The sequence below is a fragment of the Gymnoscopelus braueri genome (genome assembly GCF_963280865.1).
Source record: "Gymnoscopelus braueri genome assembly, chromosome: 3".
NCBI classification, from domain to species: domain Eukaryota; kingdom Metazoa; phylum Chordata; class Actinopteri; order Myctophiformes; family Myctophidae; genus Gymnoscopelus; species Gymnoscopelus braueri.
This window is the reverse complement of record NC_137612.1, coordinates 58,073,270-58,094,118: the sequence shown is the minus strand read 5'-3', so window position 1 is coordinate 58,094,118 and position 20,849 is coordinate 58,073,270. Positions and strand designations below refer to the sequence as shown.

At 42.7% G+C, this 20,849-nt stretch overlaps 1 protein-coding gene across 1 annotated transcript in view; it reads right to left on the bottom strand.

Annotated features, from left to right (window-relative positions):
- The window catches only part of LOC308082139 (uncharacterized protein), a 29,751-nt gene extending 20,204 nt beyond the window's left edge, over positions 1-9,547 (bottom strand). The window contains exons 1-4 of the mRNA XM_080423796.1: positions 9,193-9,547; positions 5,774-5,905; positions 4,080-4,208; positions 2,708-2,971 (exon numbers count right to left, since the gene is read on the bottom strand). Coding sequence (XP_080279922.1) covers positions 2,708-2,971; positions 4,080-4,208; positions 5,774-5,905; positions 9,193-9,496 — 829 coding nt within the window. The 5' untranslated portion in view covers positions 9,497-9,547. The remainder of the gene's footprint in view (positions 1-2,707; positions 2,972-4,079; positions 4,209-5,773; positions 5,906-9,192) is intronic.
- Between the last annotated feature and the right edge of the window lie 11,302 nt (positions 9,548-20,849).

The following is a 20,849-nucleotide window of genomic DNA, read 5'->3' as shown; positions in this document are numbered from 1 at the left end:
CATGTGTCAGAGCTGAACATTGAGGAGCTATGGTTGGCATTTGGGACTGGCAAGAACTTCAGTCATATTCCTGCTCATGAGATTGCCAAGACTCTGGGTCCTGACAAATCCAAGGCCCTTCCTGTGTTCCATGCCTTCACTGCCTGTGACACAGTATCTGCATTTGCAACCAGGGGCAAGAAGAACGCCTGGGAAACCTGGAATGTCTATGACATGGCAACAGAGGCCTTCATGGCTCTGTCAAAGGCTCCAAAACAAGCAGAGCAAGTCATTTCTATTGTGGAACGCTTCACAATTCTCAACTCAACATCAATCAAACTCGTCTGGAGTTATTCACAAAAAAAGGAAAAGGGATGGAGCAAATACCCCTAACTAAGGACGCCTCAAAAGAGCAGTGTACCAAGGAGGATACTGTTGGGGACAAGCACTTGAGGTGGCACCAGATATGCCATCTCCAACAGACTGGGGTTGGACGGACCCAAGTAATTGGAGACCATTGTGGTCAACTCTTCCACAGGCAAGCCAATCCCTCCTTGAGCTGTTAAATTGTGGCTGCAAGAAAGGCTGCAAGGGGCATTGCAAATGCAAAAAAAGCCTTCTTAAAGTGCACAGCACTGTGTCAATGTGGAGGAGACGTTGAAGGAGGCAGTGAAGAAGTTCATTGTCATCATCAACAACGACAACACATATGTGCTTAAGAAATCAATTTGAAGAAGACAATGAAACCAATATGTTTAGGAATATATTAAATGAATGAAATATGTTCCAACAACAGTAAAACATTTTATTTCTGAAATAAAATCTTTGAAATAAATCTTTGTCTGTGACACATTATGTTTATGCTAATTTGTTATTGTCATATTGAATATTGTTCTGTTCTTTTAGTCACTGTTTTAGCAGGGGCAATGAACCAAAGGCTTACTGTATGTTTCTAAAACTCTACACAAAATATGAAACAGACATAAAATACTGGGATTTCCTTCTCAAAACATCACTGAATTGACCATTAACTATTCACCTGAACAGTTTATGATGTTGTACATGATATCATTGTAATCCTTGACCATCAAAACATAGGTGTAGACATCATATATACTGTCTTAGCATGTATGGTTCAGGAGATATGATGCAAAATACATTTGGTTATGGTGTAAAGTAAAATGGCCGCCGTGGCCACCAGGGGGCGTTTTTGCGATGGCTCCATATCTGAGAATGTTCAGGGGCCCAAACTGTACAAGTGTACCAAGTTTCATGCTTTTATGAAAAAGTGAACGATTTTCGTCTCAATCCTACACTACAAGCCCACACCTACGTTTATTGTCTCCGCCAGGCCGAAAGGCATGGCGAGAGAGTATGTTTTGATTTCGATTCAATGTGGCCTAAAGGCTAGCCTGTTATGTGTTTAAAATACATATTTTCTGTTCCACAAGCCCACACATGTCACAATATTTCATTGGCCTATTGCATGAGGCTTGCAAATGCAATTTTGTTGTTTTATAAAAAGGTGTTTATTTTACTTATTATTATTTATAAGGCCGACAATAGCTATTTGTTTACAAATATTAAAGTGAGGGCATTTGCTTTTTATTTTCCTTACTGCTGTACTTTTTATTTTAATATGGTTAGGGTTATTTTTGTAATTTATTTTTAGTCTATAATGCCAACAAAGGCTGTTTAATTAATGTTTCGTTAAATATTATAGATTAGGCCTGTTTTGGGGGACATATTGCAATCTGCAGACAGATTAGGCCTATTTGATCATTTGAAAATGTTTTGTGTTCGTTTGAGAGACGATGTTAAATTGAGCCTAATTGAGTGAGTAGGGGCCTACTATGCGCACAATGCATGTGTTGGTATTGATTTAATGTATACTGTTTACAGAGAGTTAGACATTGTTTGAAAATATTATACAGGGCATTTATTTTGTTAGCTTACTGCATTATTCGTGCTGATGGTATCTGTTCTTCCATTATTAGCCTTATTGAGAGGCAACATTTGTGTGGACAGCACAATAAAAAAAAGCTTTTCCGCACTTGAACCTTCTCTTTTATGGTTTATTTATATTGAGATGAAATATAATGTTAACTTTTGAACATAGAAAAAAAAGAAAAAGCAATAATATAGTACAACGTTTTGTTGTACTATATTATATTATTATATACTATATTACACTACTATATTTCCTATTATTGTTATTGCTACTACTTGTATCTCCCTATCTGTCTCTCCCTCTGTCTAGTGTATTATGGTTTGTGTATATGCAAAAGATTGACTTTGACACCTGTTTCGCAGTGCAATGCAAGTCAATGGGGAGAACATTTTGAAATATACATTTCTAATCAATGGAGAAAATGTTATAGTTATACTATTTGGAGTTATGCTATGGCAAGGGAACTACACAACCCAAACCCAAAGTGTAATTTGCTTAATGTGGTTAAAAGGAGTTGTTCACCAAATCATTACTTATTTTCTATCAATTACACACCCCATGAAGCCTTGAATTCATGGAGATTTTTTGTTGCACTCCTGAGCTAATAATTTGATGACCAAAGGAGTCTCCGGTAGAAGACCGAATTGAGTCTCCTACTACCGTCATCAAATTATTGGCTTAGAAAAAAATAGAATAGAAAATAAGTAATTTTTTGGGTGTGCTACTTCTTTAAATACAAGGTTGCTCAAATTCAAAAGCAAAGTGTTCCATTGTCACCTGAATGCTGTGTTGGGTCGCCATCTTCATCCTCTCCTCCTATCCTCTCTTCATCTTCTCCTCCCATCTCCTCTTCTCTTTCTTCGCCTCTTCCTGCTCTCTCCTCTTCCTCTGGCAGAGGTGGGGAGGGCACAGGACCGTCACCTTCACTCAATCTCGGACGGCCACGTTTACGCTTCTTAGGTTTGATCACCACACACTGTACCGCAGGGGAGAGCTTCTGAGGTTCCACCACCATGTGCTGTACCGTCACACTGGAGACTTCTGAGAGAGAGAGAGAGAGAGAAATAGAGAGAGAAAGAGAGATATTGAATATCAATTTAACAACTATCAATTACTTTCTATTTGAAGGACTATTTGATAAATCAATTAGTTGAGACTTTTTTTTTTTTTTTAAGATGTCAAACAGCTCCTATTTTGAAATGTGTAGTACTGAAATATGAAGTATTGTTAAAGTTAACAGGGGCCAGTTACTAAAAGCATATCTAACTTGTACTTAGTTGGTAATTTTGCATAATCATTGGCCTGTATTTTAAAGATGATCCTTTTCCCTGTTCATGGTTTTGACAGTGAAAACCTGTTTTTGTCAACATCAAAACAAAACAAGTCAGCAGTCAAGTTATTATTAGTTACATTATTATGACTAGTCAGTGAGCTAAACATGGGGGGGCTATTGGAAAAGTTTATTTTGTGATTACAATTGTCTTTTATTTTGTTTTTTCGACAAGTAACTATATATATACTATATATATACTACAGGTAACTTAGTAAAAACACATAGCTTAGTCAAAAAGTAACTACCTACGCTACAGGTTATGATTGAGAGTCAGTGACTTCAAATTCCTGAACAGACCTCCCAGCATGTCAAATGGAATGTCCCTTGCCTGTCAGAAAAGGATTGACCCCGAAATGGTGTCATTTAAAAAAAACGTACTTACTTACTAAAAATACTTCCTGTTTATTCGTTGTGGAAAAATGGCTTAATCTCCGTTACTTTTTTTGGAAAAAACAAGCCACATTCAACTGGCCATAACTATGCAACAGATTACCGCAACCGGACAATTTCCCCCCCGATTCTACGAGACCTCCGTGCGTGTAATGAGGCAATCGCTGCGAGGACGGCGATCACGGAAACTATTCCATGATTTTTCAAAGGTTAGGTGACATTTTTCTGAAAAACTCTGGCAGTTAAAGAGTTAAGAGGATATCATTGTGCACTTTAAGCAGTGCGGATTCTGTACTGTGCAAAGTTCTAAAACCGGATTGAAATTGGTCAAGGATGTTGACTAAAACAAATAAGGAAACAAAAGACAGCTCGTGGAACATCCTTCATTGTGCTACCGGTAAAGTGACGTTTTACATTCACACTCACGTGTCGGGATATTGGGGATGACAATGAAGGCATTCTGACAAGGTAGAGTGACGGGTTCCTCTTTAATCTGTGGAGGTTGTGGTTCATCCTTGACCAGACTGAGGCTCCTCTCATGTTCAGGCGAAACCTCTTTACACACAGACAGAAGGAGGAGAGAGTCAGCACAACAACTCAAAGTGTTTTTCTCATTGGATGACATTTATTCTCCTACTCAAGAGTTAATTTCAGTATCACTGAAGTAAAGAAAAATATTGGCCAGTAGATGTATTCTCTTTATTTGTCAATCCATTAACTTCATCTGCCTAACAGATAAACAGACAGACAGACATACATTGTCATTGTGCTCAGAGAATAATGAAAATACTGTTTAGTGTGCAAAATCATATTAGAATTTTTATTTTTTTATTACAAGGACAATCATTGAAATGAGACAAAGTGAGCTAAACAGTATGGTGGTGGATAGTTAGCAGCATCTGGCTGCAATGTGCAATATTAAGAGGTCCAACACTGATACCTAGAGGTCTTTTTCAGTCAGTGTCAGTGGGGGGTAAACAGAAGTTACAGCTCTTAGAAAGAAGCAGTTTTTCAGCCTGTTTGCTCTGCTTTTTTATTTTCCAGAGGGGAGACATAAATAAATAGACGCCTTATCAGACATCACACTGATAAGAACTAGTATGCGCGCGCAGGCCGGCACCAAAAGAACCCAAAGAACCCTCATAAGATGCAATGGAAAAGTGGTCACAGCACTCATGTGTAAGAATGCATCCCATCACACTTTAAGAAGCAGCGGTGGAAGAAGGCTTAGAATATTTACTATGATCTCTCGCTCTTTAAATTTGTAATACTTGGTTTATGTTGTGTGTAAACGATAAAAGCGATTCTCAAAGCAGTTGTCCTCCAAACCGGAGGGAGGGAGTGCTATGATCACGGCAGCAGTGTCTGCTTCCTCGCGCAGCTGCAGCCCCTCTGCCTAATTTATGCAGTGTTGCGCGTAGATACCGGTCGAGAATAGCAGACCTCCAAGCTCACAACGGTCGCATCCGCAGCGTGTTGTGAGCTTGTATGTCAGCTATTCTCTGTGACGACGTGCAATACTGTTGCGTGATGAAATAAATAACACACAAGAGGAGGTTGAATGAACTGAAACCAGTGCTCCTCAAAACACTGGGTTTGGGGAGCTGTTGGGAATTGATCACATGAAACCTGCACCTGCGCATGCAGTCTCAATGTTTGTTTGTTCTAATGTAATATACAGCTTGTGGAACATCCTTCATAATGCTACTGTTACGTGACATATTACATGTATTTATTTACTTACTTATTCATTTAACATGGACAGTGCACATTAATCAACATTTCAGTTAGCAAAGAGCTCATCTTCATCTGTAGTCCCTGAGCAGGCCGTTAAAAGTGGTGAAATAACTATCAGTACAAAACGGACATATCAATACAAGACAAGTAAACACCATGCTGTAAATACAATACAAGTAAACACAGTAGACAATTACGGTAAATTATGAAAAATGACCTCAATGACAAATTAAGAGCTGATAATTACCCATTACAAATTTGGTTTGCTTTAAGCCATCTCTTAAGGTCGAATTGAAAGTCGAATAATTGGTCGTCTCTCTTAATTCAGTAAGAAGAATATTCCAGTGATGGGAAGCTCTAACAGAGAAGACATTCACACTCACGTGTTGGGATATTGGGGATAACAATGAAGGCATTCAGACAAGGTAGAGTGACAGGTTCCTCTTTAATATGTGGAGGTTGTGGTTCCTCCTGGACCAGACTGGGGCTCCTCTCCTCATGTTCAGGGGAAACCTCTTTACACACAAGACAGAAGGAGAGAAAAGGTAGCATTAGCACAACATCCAAAAGGGGATTTTCTTATTGGATGACATTTATTCTCCTAATTATTGATTTGTTTAGTCACGATCACCAACGCTATTTATATGGTCTCTTCATTGCCACAACAGTGATGTGGAAGGGCTTGCACAGAGTTACATTGAAGTAAAGTGAACGACTTTACTTCAATGGCTACTTGGTCCGATCTTTTTTCACTCTTAGTCTACACCAAATCTCTTTGCCAAAAATAGGCGATCTACAACCTCACAAATCTCACTTTGTGGCGTTGTGAGCTTGCAGAAAGCTTTTTTTTGGCAAACATTCCCCCTAGAATAGTTCAAGGGTTCAAGTGGTTAACTGCTCGGAATCTACAGAGTACCGAAGTCCTGACATCACTCCCGCTACTCCTGAGTCCCGGAAGTATTTTTTCTATTGAAAATCCCCATAGAGAAGTCTGCGTCAGATAAGAACTGTGTTCCAAAAATAAACAGATCAGCCTGGTGATTCTGTCAGGTATGTGACTCTGTCGTTTATTCTTAGAGACACACAAACGGGTATTTCAGGGCTTGGCCGAATCCGCCATCCTTACCGCCAAACAACACAGCTTTCACCATTGGAATTGCATTACGGAACGTACACATTGTTACATGTTATGTTTGTTTTTTTCATCATAGCTCAAAATATGGTAAATTATTGTAGTGCAGGTAATTTTTGCAACAACCACCGATATTAAAAATATTCAAAACTTTCCACAATTCTGCCTATAATCATATACCCAAAAGAGGAACACTTTGAAAAAGGTTTAATGATTTGATCTGCTATTTGGACCTTTTAAGACAAAAATAAGTAAATCAAATAATGTGAGGAAATGGGTTAACTTGGGATAGTTAGAAATAAAACAGGTGCAAGTCAGGGCCGGATCTAGGCATGGAATGCCCTGACTGCCCCCCCCCAAAAAAACCGCAAAAAAAAATTCCGGGCGCGGCGCCGAGGAAGCCGCCCCCCCAGCATTTCTTAATGCCCCCCCAATTCATAATTTCTGTATCCGGCCCTGGTGCAAGTAGTTGCAACATATATCAACAACGCAAGGGCTGTTGGTAATCAGCACCAGCGCACCAGCAAACCATGAAATATATCAAGATTTGAATGAATTAATTAAATGTAAGTTCTAACTTGACTCTCTATCAGAGTAGAGTTTGAAAATATTCTCGAACTCAACTGATGGCCATGCTTGAGGGTTATTAGTCCAGTCTTACGTTCACAAAGTGTTAATTTTTGCATAAACGTACTGGCGCACTTGGCTTAAGTCAGAAAATGTAGTTGGCTGACATAAAAAAGGCAAAAAAATATCCAAAAAAGGAGCACCCGGTCTGCCTTTTTCCTATAGTTTCTATGCACGGATTTGACCCGGCAACATCATGGCGGATGATCGAACGGATGAAGTAACGGGTGATGTCACTGTAGTCAGAAGAATGATATTGAGTTACATTTGATAACGTCTGTGTTTGGATTTCAAAAATGTAATATTTACTCACTCTTTGTATAAATTATAGCCTTGGATCACAAGACGGTCATCTCACGTGACCATCTTGGATGACTTTCAAAATAGTGTTTGCACTTTCTCCCTTTTTGGTCCGTACATCTACATTTTCCCGCTTGAGTAAAATATTAACTATTTCTAAAATAAAGAAAATATTTAAGGTGTTTTGTATTGTATTTTAGTTATAGAGGACAAATATAGGCTATTAAGGCATATGATGCTTATTAGCCAGGGATCCTTTTAGAGTATTGAAGCTACACACAATGCTATTGGGAAATGTAGTCACTGCCCAGCTAGTAGGGTATGATAGTAGCCCTGAAACATGACTGTCATACCATGACAGTCATGGTGCCGAGTCCCCCTGGTCTAAAGTTGTGTTAGATTTTTTCACATTGCCATCTCTCACAAACATAAACGTTCAGATTTCAAATATAAAGTGCTTACCACCAAGCCACGGATGTTAAAAGGCGACGCGGACTGCGATGAGTACCCGTATCTCCCGTATTGTTCAATAAAAAGCATTTTAATCCCATTTTTTTTTTTTTTTTTTTTTTTGTTGTAATGTATCAGAGTGCAATACACCTCCCAACCATTAGTGTCTCATGGTTGAAAGTATCGGAGACAATTTGGAGAAAATGGCCGGCGATGGGATTAAAATGCTTTTTATTGAACAATACGGGAGATACGAGTACTTATCGCGGTTCGCGTCGCCTTGTAACATCCGTGGCTCGGTGGTAAGCACTTTATATTTGAAATCTGAACGTTTATGTTTATGTGAGAGATGGCAATGTGAAAAAATCGAACACAACTTTAGACCAGGGGGACTCGGCACCACGACGCTTGTATACAAGAGTCATGTGAACCATGGCTAGGTATGATAGCTACATGTGAATACAAGAATGCTCGCCCCAATACATGCTCGCCCCCGGTCTAATCCGGCGACATCGGAACAGTCGCCACCAGGTATATCTAACCGTAACCTCAGTAAAACCATGCCTAAACCTAGCCTTATTCCTAACCTTCACCTCAGTAAAACAATACCTAAACCTAGCCTTATTCCTAACCTCAGTAAAACTATGCCTAAACCTAGCCTTATTCCAACCCTATCGCCAGAGGAAACGTTGTTGAACATTTCTCCAGAAGGTTTAGGGTTAGGGACCGGGTTAGGGTTTAGGGTTAAAGGTTAGGAACCGGGTTAGGGTTAGGGTTCGTTAGTATGCAACGTTAAATCGACGATTGATCGTACATGTTTCTCATCTGTGCGTTTTTGGGAGATTTTTTTTTATCAATGTACGTTTCTGCAAAACATACCGTGACAACGTTTTTTCTGGCGACCGGGCTGCTTATTCCTAACCTTAACCTCAGCAAAATGAGAACCTGAACCCAACACCTCAGTAAATAAGAATACAAGAACCGCTGGGGGCAAGCGGTCGGCGAATAAAATGGGGGCAACTGTGTTTTTGGGCGAGCCTTCCGGTTACCCTACATGAAATTAAGCAGGGGTGCAAATTGCACCGTGCAATGCTCATGGGACGGACTTGCACGGCGTGCAGGAACTTATTTGACCAGGAGCACGCGCAGGCACACGCATAGATTTTAAACGACTTTAAATTCACACCTCAAAGTTTACAAAGCACATCCCAAATGAGCATAGCAACACTCAACTTAGCTGGTGTTGAAACGCATGTAAAAACATGGTAAATGCAATGAAGCACATGAACCAACCTGCTCTGTGTAGTTTGATGTGTGGCTGTAGCATGGCGTCCAGCAGTTTGTTTTGTTTCTCCAGCAGAGTTTCTAGTGTCTCTATCTCTCTCTGGAAGAGGTTGCACATGAACTCTGCAGCCGCACTGAGGCGCTCCGACACAAACACTCTGACATGAAGCTTCACACGAAAAACATCATCAGCACCACATTGCTGTTTGTCCAAAACACACAATAATATCTCCTCTCCCACCGACGTCAGGTGTTCGTTTATCGACAGCCGTACAGACTCCATTTGACTCGTTTTATCTCCTTTATGAGACATTTTTGTTGAGACTCTTTGTTGTGTTGAGCTACGCAACAAACTAGCACTTACTCCTCGTCCCCAGTGTTGCCAGGTTTTGCGAGAGAGAATCAAGCAACCTGGTCTATGAAAACCAAGCCCAAAAAGAAGAGAGCCCTGCCTTGGCACTTTATATATATTCTTTGAGACCATAGACTGTATAGTTTGAGACACACATCCGGGTGTTTGACCATTAAGCGCCTTTGTTTGGCCCGATTTCGGCACAGCTGACATTTTTTTAGGCTAAACAAAGGCAGATCTACAGGCTCACAACGTGCAATGCGTTGTGAGCTTGTAGATCTGCTATTTTCCCCCAAAAAATCTTGCATTTGTCTTTGAAAAGTGTGGAATATGTTCTAAAACATTGTAACAACACAAACCTTGTACAGTGGTCCCTGGCATGAAATATTTTCAGATAGGGGTCCGTAGACAAATACTGAAATACAATTTGGGGGTCCTTGACCTGAAAATCTTTCAGAAAAACTGGTTTGAACAACATTAGGAACCAAATAATCAAACACTTCAAGAAACAAGTCCAAAAAACCGCAACCACCAATATTTACAAGCATCTTTCCAGAAAAGCAAGCCCAAAGTCGCTTATAATAAGCTGATATGGCAACAATGCTCGTCCCGGGTCGACGTTGTTCAAGCATGCGCACATGGGGCTGTAAAGGATCCAGGCACTGTTGGCTTTCGCCCCCTCTTGGAGGGAGTGTGTAACTGTCACTCAGTGCTGGAAGAACAAGTACTCGCATTTCTTTCTACTATGTAAAAGTATCAATACCGCAATGCAGGAATAATATAGTAAAAGTCCAATATCAAGAATGTACTTGAGTAAAAGTACAAAACTTTTAGCATCAAAATATAAATGACTTAAAAGTGCTAACTACTCATTATGCAGAATGTCCCATTTTAAACGTTTTCATAATAGCCTAAACACAAAACGACGTGTTGTGAGCTTGTAGATCGTCTATTTTCAAATAGCCAAAGTATAAGGGCTGAAGTGGTTAATGTAACCTATGTTGTTCTTTTAGTGTTTTTTTTTAAAGTATTTTTATAATAATCAAAACCTACAAAGTAATAGTACTCTTCTCCCTTCTGACTCCCAAACTGTGGAACTGTTTGTTTGGGAGCAGATCGACAAGCGCAAAACGCGTCGCTTCGCGCCCATATTGCGCATATTGTCTGTTCCCAACAGTTTCCACAAATAAATGGGTGAACAGAGGGAGCCTTGTGTGGTTCTTCTGAGCAGCAGACCGAACTAGAGGGTTACATCAGTCCTGATTCCAGGTTCACATATTCTCCATTCAAAAATTCATTAAAGGCAAACATGAATGAAATGTAACAGGACTCGTATCATTCACAAATAATGTGTTTACTTTGGAAGTGTTCACATTAATACTGTCTAAGTTCGCCTCACAGCTACAGTTCGACTTAAATATAAAAGCACACAATGAAGGGATTTGTGGGCTTTAAATGCCTGAAATGGTTGAGATTCCTCCATGACATGATGCGTTTACATGATGCGTTGAATAGTCAAAGTATAGGATATGGATAAAGTGTTTAAAATGTGATGCTATAATAACATTTTACTGGGGACCTCTTGGTACCTTCAAAGGATCTCTGGGGGTCCCTAGACCCCACTTTGAGAACCAATGCACTACAATATCAAAATATGTTTTGGTTGAAAATGCAGCATTTTAGTTGGCCCGTCACGTAACCCCTTTAACAAAGTACAAATGAACCTCGAGGCCGCATAGATGTCTCCTTCATTCCATGGTTAAATTGCAGCATGTAAATTTGTCATTTTTCCCAACCTGCAGGCCCAGTGGAAGACACAAAGACAGAATACACAAAAGACAACGTAGGGGATTAATAAACACAACGTAGGGGATTAATAAAGAAGGCACAATGACCTGTGAGAGAAAGCAAATGATTCCAAAAGGTGAAATTACTTTTTCAGCTCGACCCAGCTGAGGTGGTCATACATAGGACGCAGGGGGGCAATCCCTAGTAAAAAACCTTACTCATGGACACCTCAACCTATTGCCATTGACAGGAATCAAACTATCGACCTTCGGACTCACAGGCTGAGACACGACCTGTAGTGCTATAGCTTCGTCCAGGCTGAAGTTGTCAGTTGAAGATCATAAACTTTTGCCTTCTGTCATGAACCAAGCCCCTGTTTCACTAACACTAAGATCACTCGTTCACAAACCAACCATTTACCAATTGAGAAATTGGACGTCTCCTCGGAACCGAAACAGGTGAAAGTAGCCGATCTACAAGCTCAGAAACGTTGCCATCTGAAAATTTGTGAGATTGTAGATCGGCTATTTTCACAATGAAGTATGTCATACATTGAAAAAACATACTCTCAAACTAGAAAAAGTGCTCCTCGGAGCACAGGTCTCCGCCAGGTCAGATAAGATTTAAGATAGAAAAAAGTGGATCCGTGTTGATCACATGACTATATAGATACTGTGTACCGATTCGCGTGAGGTTTGGACAAAATCTGTAGGAGTGATATCCAAAAATGTGTTTTGCACAAATCGGCCTCCTGGTGGCGCTATAACAGGCCAATCTGAAAAGTTCGGAGCAGAGGTTCGGCTTTGGCATCCAGGGAATGTGTGTGCACAGTTTTGCAGTGGCCGGGCTAACGGTAAGAGGACAGCCAATGAGGACTTGCCATCCTCTCTTGCCATCCTCTCAGACTATGCGAAATGGACACACAGCAGAGCACAGCAGTGTCAGATTTCACCCACACACACACACACACACCCACCCCCACCCCCACACACACACACACACACACACACACACACACACACACACACACACTGTTCGGGAGGGTAAGGACTGTATTAGGCGGTAGGATAGGATAATAGTATTCGCCACCGGGAATCAATAAGAATTCACAAGGAGACAAGGATGGAGTGTTGCCCGTGGGCACAGTCTTTGTTGGAAGTATTTCAGAACAATTTCACAGCACAGTATGGCAAGACACATCGCCAGGGTATGTTTGTATGTGTGGTTCTAAAGGAGGGAGGGGAACAAAAGAGGTACTCAATATAGTAGGTTCCAATAATTATCAAACAAATACAATATTCCTCCTATGACTGCAAAACAATCCTACTCCACAAAGCACAGAAATCTCAATACACAATATACAGCATACATGTACACAACATAGCTGTTCAAATATACTCAATACACAGCAGTTAAATATTCGCCTTGACTTACTTTATGTCAGTGACGCACACAGCTTAAAAGGTTCATCGAGTAGAGAAATAATGACTTCTTAAATCTAAACAATATACACATTGCAATCTGTGCTTCTCTCTCCTCTCCTCTCCTCCTCTGGACTGAGAAGAAGGGCTCTAATCAAGAGCACCAGCGCACCTGCTGAGTAGAACAGGTTTTGTACAGCCGCCCCCAAATTTAGACTGTAAATTTGCTCCAACAAAAGGCTTGAATCATTGTATTCACCTTTAATACTGGTTTCGGGTGGGTCCCTGTTTTGGGTTTCCCTTCTAATGATCTTATGCTGACTAAGCCTCCATAGGTGTCGTCTAAGGATCCCCGTGTCCGGGTACCCCCTTGGGATAGAGAGCCGTCTGGCCGCCCCATCAGGAGAAGGTTTGCCGGGAGGGGGAGTTTCGTCACAGGATGGCTGGGGTCCATGACGATAGGACGCATAGAGCCTGGTTCAAACTCAGGAGCACGTCGCAGGCGACCACCTACGCGGATGAGCTCATTTGTTGGGTTCAGTTTAGGTGTAAGGCGTCTGCTAGGGGACACCATGCCTGCCTTCGGGTCCTTGAAGTCATCCTGGTAGCTATCCAGTTGGGGTTTTCTCAAGATGAGCCTTTCAGCATCCAAGTAATCAACTGCATTGGGTTTGTCCTTCGAGTGCGCCGCCCCGTGAAAAGACTGCACCGTTGCCTCAAGCAACTCCTGACTCACGTCCATGACATGTGGTGTATTGATCACAGCTGTCATGTCACAGAGAATTGCCCTTTGGAGCTCTGAGGCATCCTCTGGTGTTGCAGCTTTCCAGATCTCCGGCCACTCCTCTGACTCCTCCTTCTTCAACAATAAGGGAGACTCCTGGCTCTTTAGTTTTGGCCTTGCCAGTTCTGACAACGACTGGCACCACGACGCTTGTATACAAGAGTCATGTGAACCATGGCTAGGTATGATAGCTACATGTGAATACAAGAATGCTCGCCCCAATACATGCTCGCCCCCGGTCTAATCCGGCGACATCGGAACGGTCGCCACCAGGTATATCTAACCGTAACCTCAGTAAAACCATGCCTAAACCTAGCCTTATTCCTAACCTTCACCTCAGTAAAACAATACCTAAACCTAGCCTTATTCCTAACCTCAGTAAAACTATGCCTAAACCTAGCCTTATTCCAACCCTATCGCCAGAGGAAACGTTGTTGAACATTTCTCCAGAAGGTTTAGGGTTAGGGACCGGGTTAGGGTTTAGGGTTAAAGGTTAGGAACCGGGTTAGGGTTAGGGTTCGTTAGTATGCAACGTTAAATCGACGATTGATCGTACATGTTTCTCATCTGTGCGTTTTTGGGAGATTTTTTTTTATCAATGTACGTTTCTGCAAAACATACCGTGACAACGTTTTTTCTGGCGACCGGGCTGCTTATTCCTAACCTTAACCTCAGCAAAATGAGAACCTGAACCCAACACCTCAGTAAATAAGAATACAAGAACCGCTGGGGGCAAGCGGTCGGCGAATAAAATGGGGGCAACTGTGTTTTTGGGCGAGCCTTCCGGTTACCCTACATGAAATTAAGCAGGGGTGCAAATTGCACCGTGCAATGCTCATGGGACGGACTTGCACGGCGTGCAGGAACTTATTTGACCAGGAGCACGCGCAGGCACACGCATAGATTTTAAACGACTTTAAATTCACACCTCAAAGTTTACAAAGCACATCCCAAATGAGCATAGCAACACTCAACTTAGCTGGTGTTGAAACGCATGTAAAAACATGGTAAATGCAATGAAGCACATGAACCAACCTGCTCTGTGTAGTTTGATGTGTGGCTGTAGCATGGCGTCCAGCAGTTTGTTTTGTTTCTCCAGCAGAGTTTCTAGTGTCTCTATCTCTCTCTGGAAGAGGTTGCACATGAACTCTGCAGCCGCACTGAGGCGCTCCGACACAAACACTCTGACATGAAGCTTCACACGAAAAACATCATCAGCACCACATTGCTGTTTGTCCAAAACACACAATAATATCTCCTCTCCCACCGACGTCAGGTGTTCGTTTATCGACAGCCGTACAGACTCCATTTGACTCGTTTTATCTCCTTTATGAGACATTTTTGTTGAGACTCTTTGTTGTGTTGAGCTACGCAACAAACTAGCACTTACTCCTCGTCCCCAGTGTTGCCAGGTTTTGCGAGAGAGAATCAAGCAACCTGGTCTATGAAAACCAAGCCCAAAAAGAAGAGAGCCCTGCCTTGGCACTTTATATATATTCTTTGAGACCATAGACTGTATAGTTTGAGACACACATCCGGGTGTTTGACCATTAAGCGCCTTTGTTTGGCCCGATTTCGGCACAGCTGACATTTTTTTAGGCTAAACAAAGGCAGATCTACAGGCTCACAACGTGCAATGCGTTGTGAGCTTGTAGATCTGCTATTTCCCCCAAAAAAATCTTGCATTTGTCTTTGAAAAGTGTGGAATATGTTCTAAAACATTGTAACAACACAAACCTTGTACAGTGGTCCCTGGCATGAAATATTTTCAGATAGGGGTCCGTAGACAAATACTGAAATACAATTTGGGGGTCCTTGACCTGAAAATCTTTCAGAAAAACTGGTTTGAACAACATTAGGAACCAAATAATCAAACACTTCAAGAAACAAGTCCAAAAAACCGCAACCACCAATATTTACAAGCATCTTTCCAGAAAAGCAAGCCCAAAGTCGCTTATAATAAGCTGATATGGCAACAATGCTCGTCCCGGGTCGACGTTGTTCAAGCATGCGCACATGGGGCTGTAAAGGATCCAGGCACTGTTGGCTTTCGCCCCCTCTTGGAGGGAGTGTGTAACTGTCACTCAGTGCTGGAAGAACAAGTACTCGCATTTCTTTCTACTATGTAAAAGTATCAATACCGCAATGCAGGAATAATATAGTAAAAGTCCAATATCAAGAATGTACTTGAGTAAAAGTACAAAACTTTTAGCATCAAAATATAAATGACTTAAAAGTGCTAACTACTCATTATGCAGAATGTCCCATTTTAAACGTTTTCATAATAGCCTAAACACAAAACGACGTGTTGTGAGCTTGTAGATCGTCTATTTTCAAATAGCCAAAGTATAAGGGCTGAAGTGGTTAATGTAACCTATGTTGTTCTTTTAGTGTTTTTTTTTAAAGTATTTTTATAATAATCAAAACCTACAAAGTAATAGTACTCTTCTCCCTTCTGACTCCCAAACTGTGGAACTGTTTGTTTGGGAGCAGATCGACAAGCGCAAAACGCGTCGCTTCGCGCCCATATTGCGCATATTGTCTGTTCCCAACAGTTTCCACAAATAAATGGGTGAACAGAGGGAGCCTTGTGTGGTTCTTCTGAGCAGCAGACCGAACTAGAGGGTTACATCAGTCCTGATTCCAGGTTCACATATTCTCCATTCAAAAATTCATTAAAGGCAAACATGAATGAAATGTAACAGGACTCGTATCATTCACAAATAATGTGTTTACTTTGGAAGTGTTCACATTAATACTGTCTAAGTTCGCCTCACAGCTACAGTTCGACTTAAATATAAAAGCACACAATGAAGGGATTTGTGGGCTTTAAATGCCTGAAATGGTTGAGATTCCTCCATGACATGATGCGTTTACATGATGCGTTGAATAGTCAAAGTATAGGATATGGATAAAGTGTTTAAAATGTGATGCTATAATAACATTTTACTGGGGACCTCTTGGTACCTTCAAAGGATCTCTGGGGGTCCCTAGACCCCACTTTGAGAACCAATGCACTACAATATCAAAATATGTTTTGGTTGAAAATGCAGCATTTTAGTTGGCCCGTCACGTAACCCCTTTAACAAAGTACAAATGAACCTCGAGGCCGCATAGATGTCTCCTTCATTCCATGGTTAAATTGCAGCATGTAAATTTGTCATTTTTCCCAACCTGCAGGCCCAGTGGAAGACACAAAGACAGAATACACAAAAGACAACGTAGGGGATTAATAAACACAACGTAGGGGATTAATAAAGAAGGCACAATGACCTGTGAGAGAAAGCAAATGATTCCAAAAGGTGAAATTACTTTTTCAGCTCGACCCAGCTGAGGTGGTCATACATAGGACGCAGGGGGGCAATCCCTAGTAAAAAACCTTACTCATGGACACCTCAACCTATTGCCATTGACAGGAATCAAACTATCGACCTTCGGACTCACAGGCTGAGACACGACCTGTAGTGCTATAGCTTCGTCCAGGCTGAAGTTGTCAGTTGAAGATCATAAACTTTTGCCTTCTGTCATGAACCAAGCCCCTGTTTCACTAACACTAAGATCACTCGTTCACAAACCAACCATTTACCAATTGAGAAATTGGACGTCTCCTCGGAACCGAAACAGGTGAAAGTAGCCGATCTACAAGCTCAGAAACGTTGCCATCTGAAAATTTGTGAGATTGTAGATCGGCTATTTTCACAATGAAGTATGTCATACATTGAAAAAACATACTCTCAAACTAGAAAAAGTGCTCCTCGGAGCACAGGTCTCCGCCAGGTCAGATAAGATTTAAGATAGAAAAAAGTGGATCCGTGTTGATCACATGACTATATAGATACTGTGTACCGATTCGCGTGAGGTTTGGACAAAATCTGTAGGAGTGATATCCAAAAATGTGTTTTGCACAAATCGGCCTCCTGGTGGCGCTATAACAGGCCAATCTGAAAAGTTCGGAGCAGAGGTTCGGCTTTGGCATCCAGGGAATGTGTGTGCACAGTTTTGCAGTGGCCGGGCTAACGGTAAGAGGACAGCCAATGAGGACTTGCCATCCTCTCTTGCCATCCTCTCAGACTATGCGAAATGGACACACAGCAGAGCACAGCAGTGTCAGATTTCACCCACACACACACACACCCACACCCACCCCCACACACACACACACACACACACACACACACACACTGTTCGGGAGGGTAAGGACTGTATTAGGCGGTAGGATAGGATAATAGTATTCGCCACCGGGAATCAATAAGAATTCACAAGGAGACAAGGATGGAGTGTTGCCCGTGGGCACAGTCTTTGTTGGAAGTATTTCAGAACAATTTCACAGCACAGTATGGCAAGACACATCGCCAGGGTATGTTTGTATGTGTGGTTCTAAAGGAGGGAGGGGAACAAAAGAGGTACTCAATATAGTAGGTTCCAATAATTATCAAACAAATACAATATTCCTCCTATGACTGCAAAACAATCCTACTCCACAAAGCACAGAAATCTCAATACACAATATACAGCATACATGTACACAACATAGCTGTTCAAATATACTCAATACACAGCAGTTAAATATTCGCCTTGACTTACTTTATGTCAGTGACGCACACAGCTTAAAAGGTTCATCGAGTAGAGAAATAATGACTTCTTAAATCTAAACAATATACACATTGCAATCTGTGCTTCTCTCTCCTCTCCTCTCCTCCTCTGGACTGAGAAGAAGGGCTCTAATCAAGAGCACCAGCGCACCTGCTGAGTAGAACAGGTTTTGTACAGCCGCCCCCAAATTTAGACTGTAAATTTGCTCCAACAAAAGGCTTGAATCATTGTATTCACCTTTAATACTGGTTTCGGGTGGGTCCCTGTTTTGGGTTTCCCTTCTAATGATCTTATGCTGACTAAGCCTCCATAGGTGTCGTCTAAGGATCCCCGTGTCCGGGTACCCCCTTGGGATAGAGAGCCGTCTGGCCGCCCCATCAGGAGAAGGTTTGCCGGGAGGGGGAGTTTCGTCACAGGATGGCTGGGGTCCATGACGATAGGACGCATAGAGCCTGGTTCAAACTCAGGAGCACGTCGCAGGCGACCACCTACGCGGATGAGCTCATTTGTTGGGTTCAGTTTAGGTGTAAGGCGTCTGCTAGGGGACACCATGCCTGCCTTCGGGTCCTTGAAGTCATCCTGGTAGCTATCCAGTTGGGGTTTTCTCAAGATAAGCCTTTCAGCATCCAAGTAATCAACTGCATTGGGTTTGTCCTTCGAGTGCGCCGCCCCGTGAAAAGACTGCACCGTTGCCTCAAGCAACTCCTGACTCACGTCCATGACATGTGGTGTATTGATCACAGCTGTCATGTCACAGAGAATTGCCCTTTGGAGCTCTGAGGCATCCTCTGGTGTTGCAGCTTTCCAGATCTCCGGCCACTCCTCTGACTCCTCCTTCTTCAACAATAAGGGAGACTCCTGGCTCTTTAGTTTTGGCCTTGCCAGTTCTGACAACGACTTGCCCCTGGTGAGGTCATCTGCTGGATTCTGTGTAGAATCAAGGTAGCGCACCACCTGTTGATTGGCCATAGGGGGGCAGACTGACGTTAGGAAGCAGTGCTGTGGGTACAAGTGTCGGCGATGCTTTACCGGACCTTGGAGAGTCCATCCCAGTTTGGTTTTGACAGCTATTGGTGTCCCTGGTGGACCATGACGCACTGGCTCCATAGGCATTATCAGGTGGGAGTGATCGGCCCCGATAAGCAGGAGAGGACGAACATTGATGAACGGCTGTATAGGTAGGCCGTTTAGGTGCTTATACATCTTCTGTAGATCTTCCATGGGGTAGGAGTGCTCAGCCAAGCCTAACTCGTCTGCGGTAAAGGCATGGCGAATTCTGAAGATCTTCTGAGGTTGTGACGCTGGTGAAATCTTAAAGGACACAGAAGATCCATGGAGGGTCTTAACATCTTGACGAATGGTCCGTAACGCTAGGTCTTCAGGTTTGCCCTGCAGACCAAGTTCCTGAGCTGCAGCTGAGAGCAAGATCGTACGCTCAGAGCCATCGTCAAGGACGGCGTAGGTGTCCAGCATTTGAGTTTTGTACTTTAGACGGACTTTAACCACCTTTAGCAGCACACGGTTGTTCGGGCCAGGTCTGTCAAGGTACAGGATCTCAGATGTGGAGCTCATTAGGCAGGAGTCTTCCTTCGATGGTCGACTGTTAACATCATGTAGGATTAGGAGGTGCATCCCATTACATGTACTGCATGGTTTCTTAAGGGTGCATTGCGCGGCCTGGTGAGAGCGCCCGCATCTCCAGCAACGCTTATTAGTCTTGATCCAGTTGATGATTTGCTCCTTTGTCAACTGTTGGAAATGAGTGCACTGGCTCAGGAAGTGGTCTGTATTTTCACAGTACGGACAGAAGGATTTCTGTCTCTCTGACTTTGTTGGGGTAGAAGTCTCGGCAGACTGAGTTGGCATTTCTGCACCTGGAACTTCGTCTGCACTGTGTAAGACGGTAGTGGATCTAGACATCTTATGATCGGTACGTCGATCGGCTGACTGCTGTTGCTCTCGTTGAGACTTCCCACCTTCATGGCCATCACTGTCCTGGCACCATGACTCATACTGGAGCCATTTGGAGAAGTCGGTTAGGGTGTAGACTTTACCGGGTTGGTGGAACATTTGACGCCGAAAGGAGGCTCTGGTCTCGGCTGGCAGCTTTGTTAGGAGGCGTGCGACATGAGAGCCACACCGGAGTTCTGCTTCACCATTGGCACCTAGCGTGTTTAGCAAGCCCACTAAGGCTTGGATCTGGAGGGCGAACCTCTCAAATCCCTCTGTGTCCCCAGAGCGGATGTCGGGTGAATCCATCACGTTCGCAATCTTTTTCAGGGCCAGCTGGTGGGGCTGTCCAAACTTCTCTGCTAATGCCGCCATGGTGTCCGTGTAAGGGAAGGCGGAGTTTAGATAGGAGTCAGCGATCAGCTGAGCTTCGTATAGCTTCAAATGGTCCACCAGGATTTGATATTTGAACAGCTCTGTTCCATCTTCTGGTAGAAGGTTCTCTAGCGACATCTTCAGACGGGCAAACTCGCTTGGGTCTCTATTAATGAAGTCAGGGATAGATGGCTTAGGACCTCTATAATACCGTTCGCGGTTTCCTGCGTCATGCTGCAAATAACTAGAGTTACATGACCCTTGGACTGGTGGTGGGGGAAAACGACGTGGCATTGGAATGGGCCGGTGGCTGGCTCCACAAGGTGGGGCTGACAGGTGGTCATGTCCACGAAGGCTAAATGGGTCAGTGATCGAGGCCTGCAGAGTGGCTGGATATTGACTA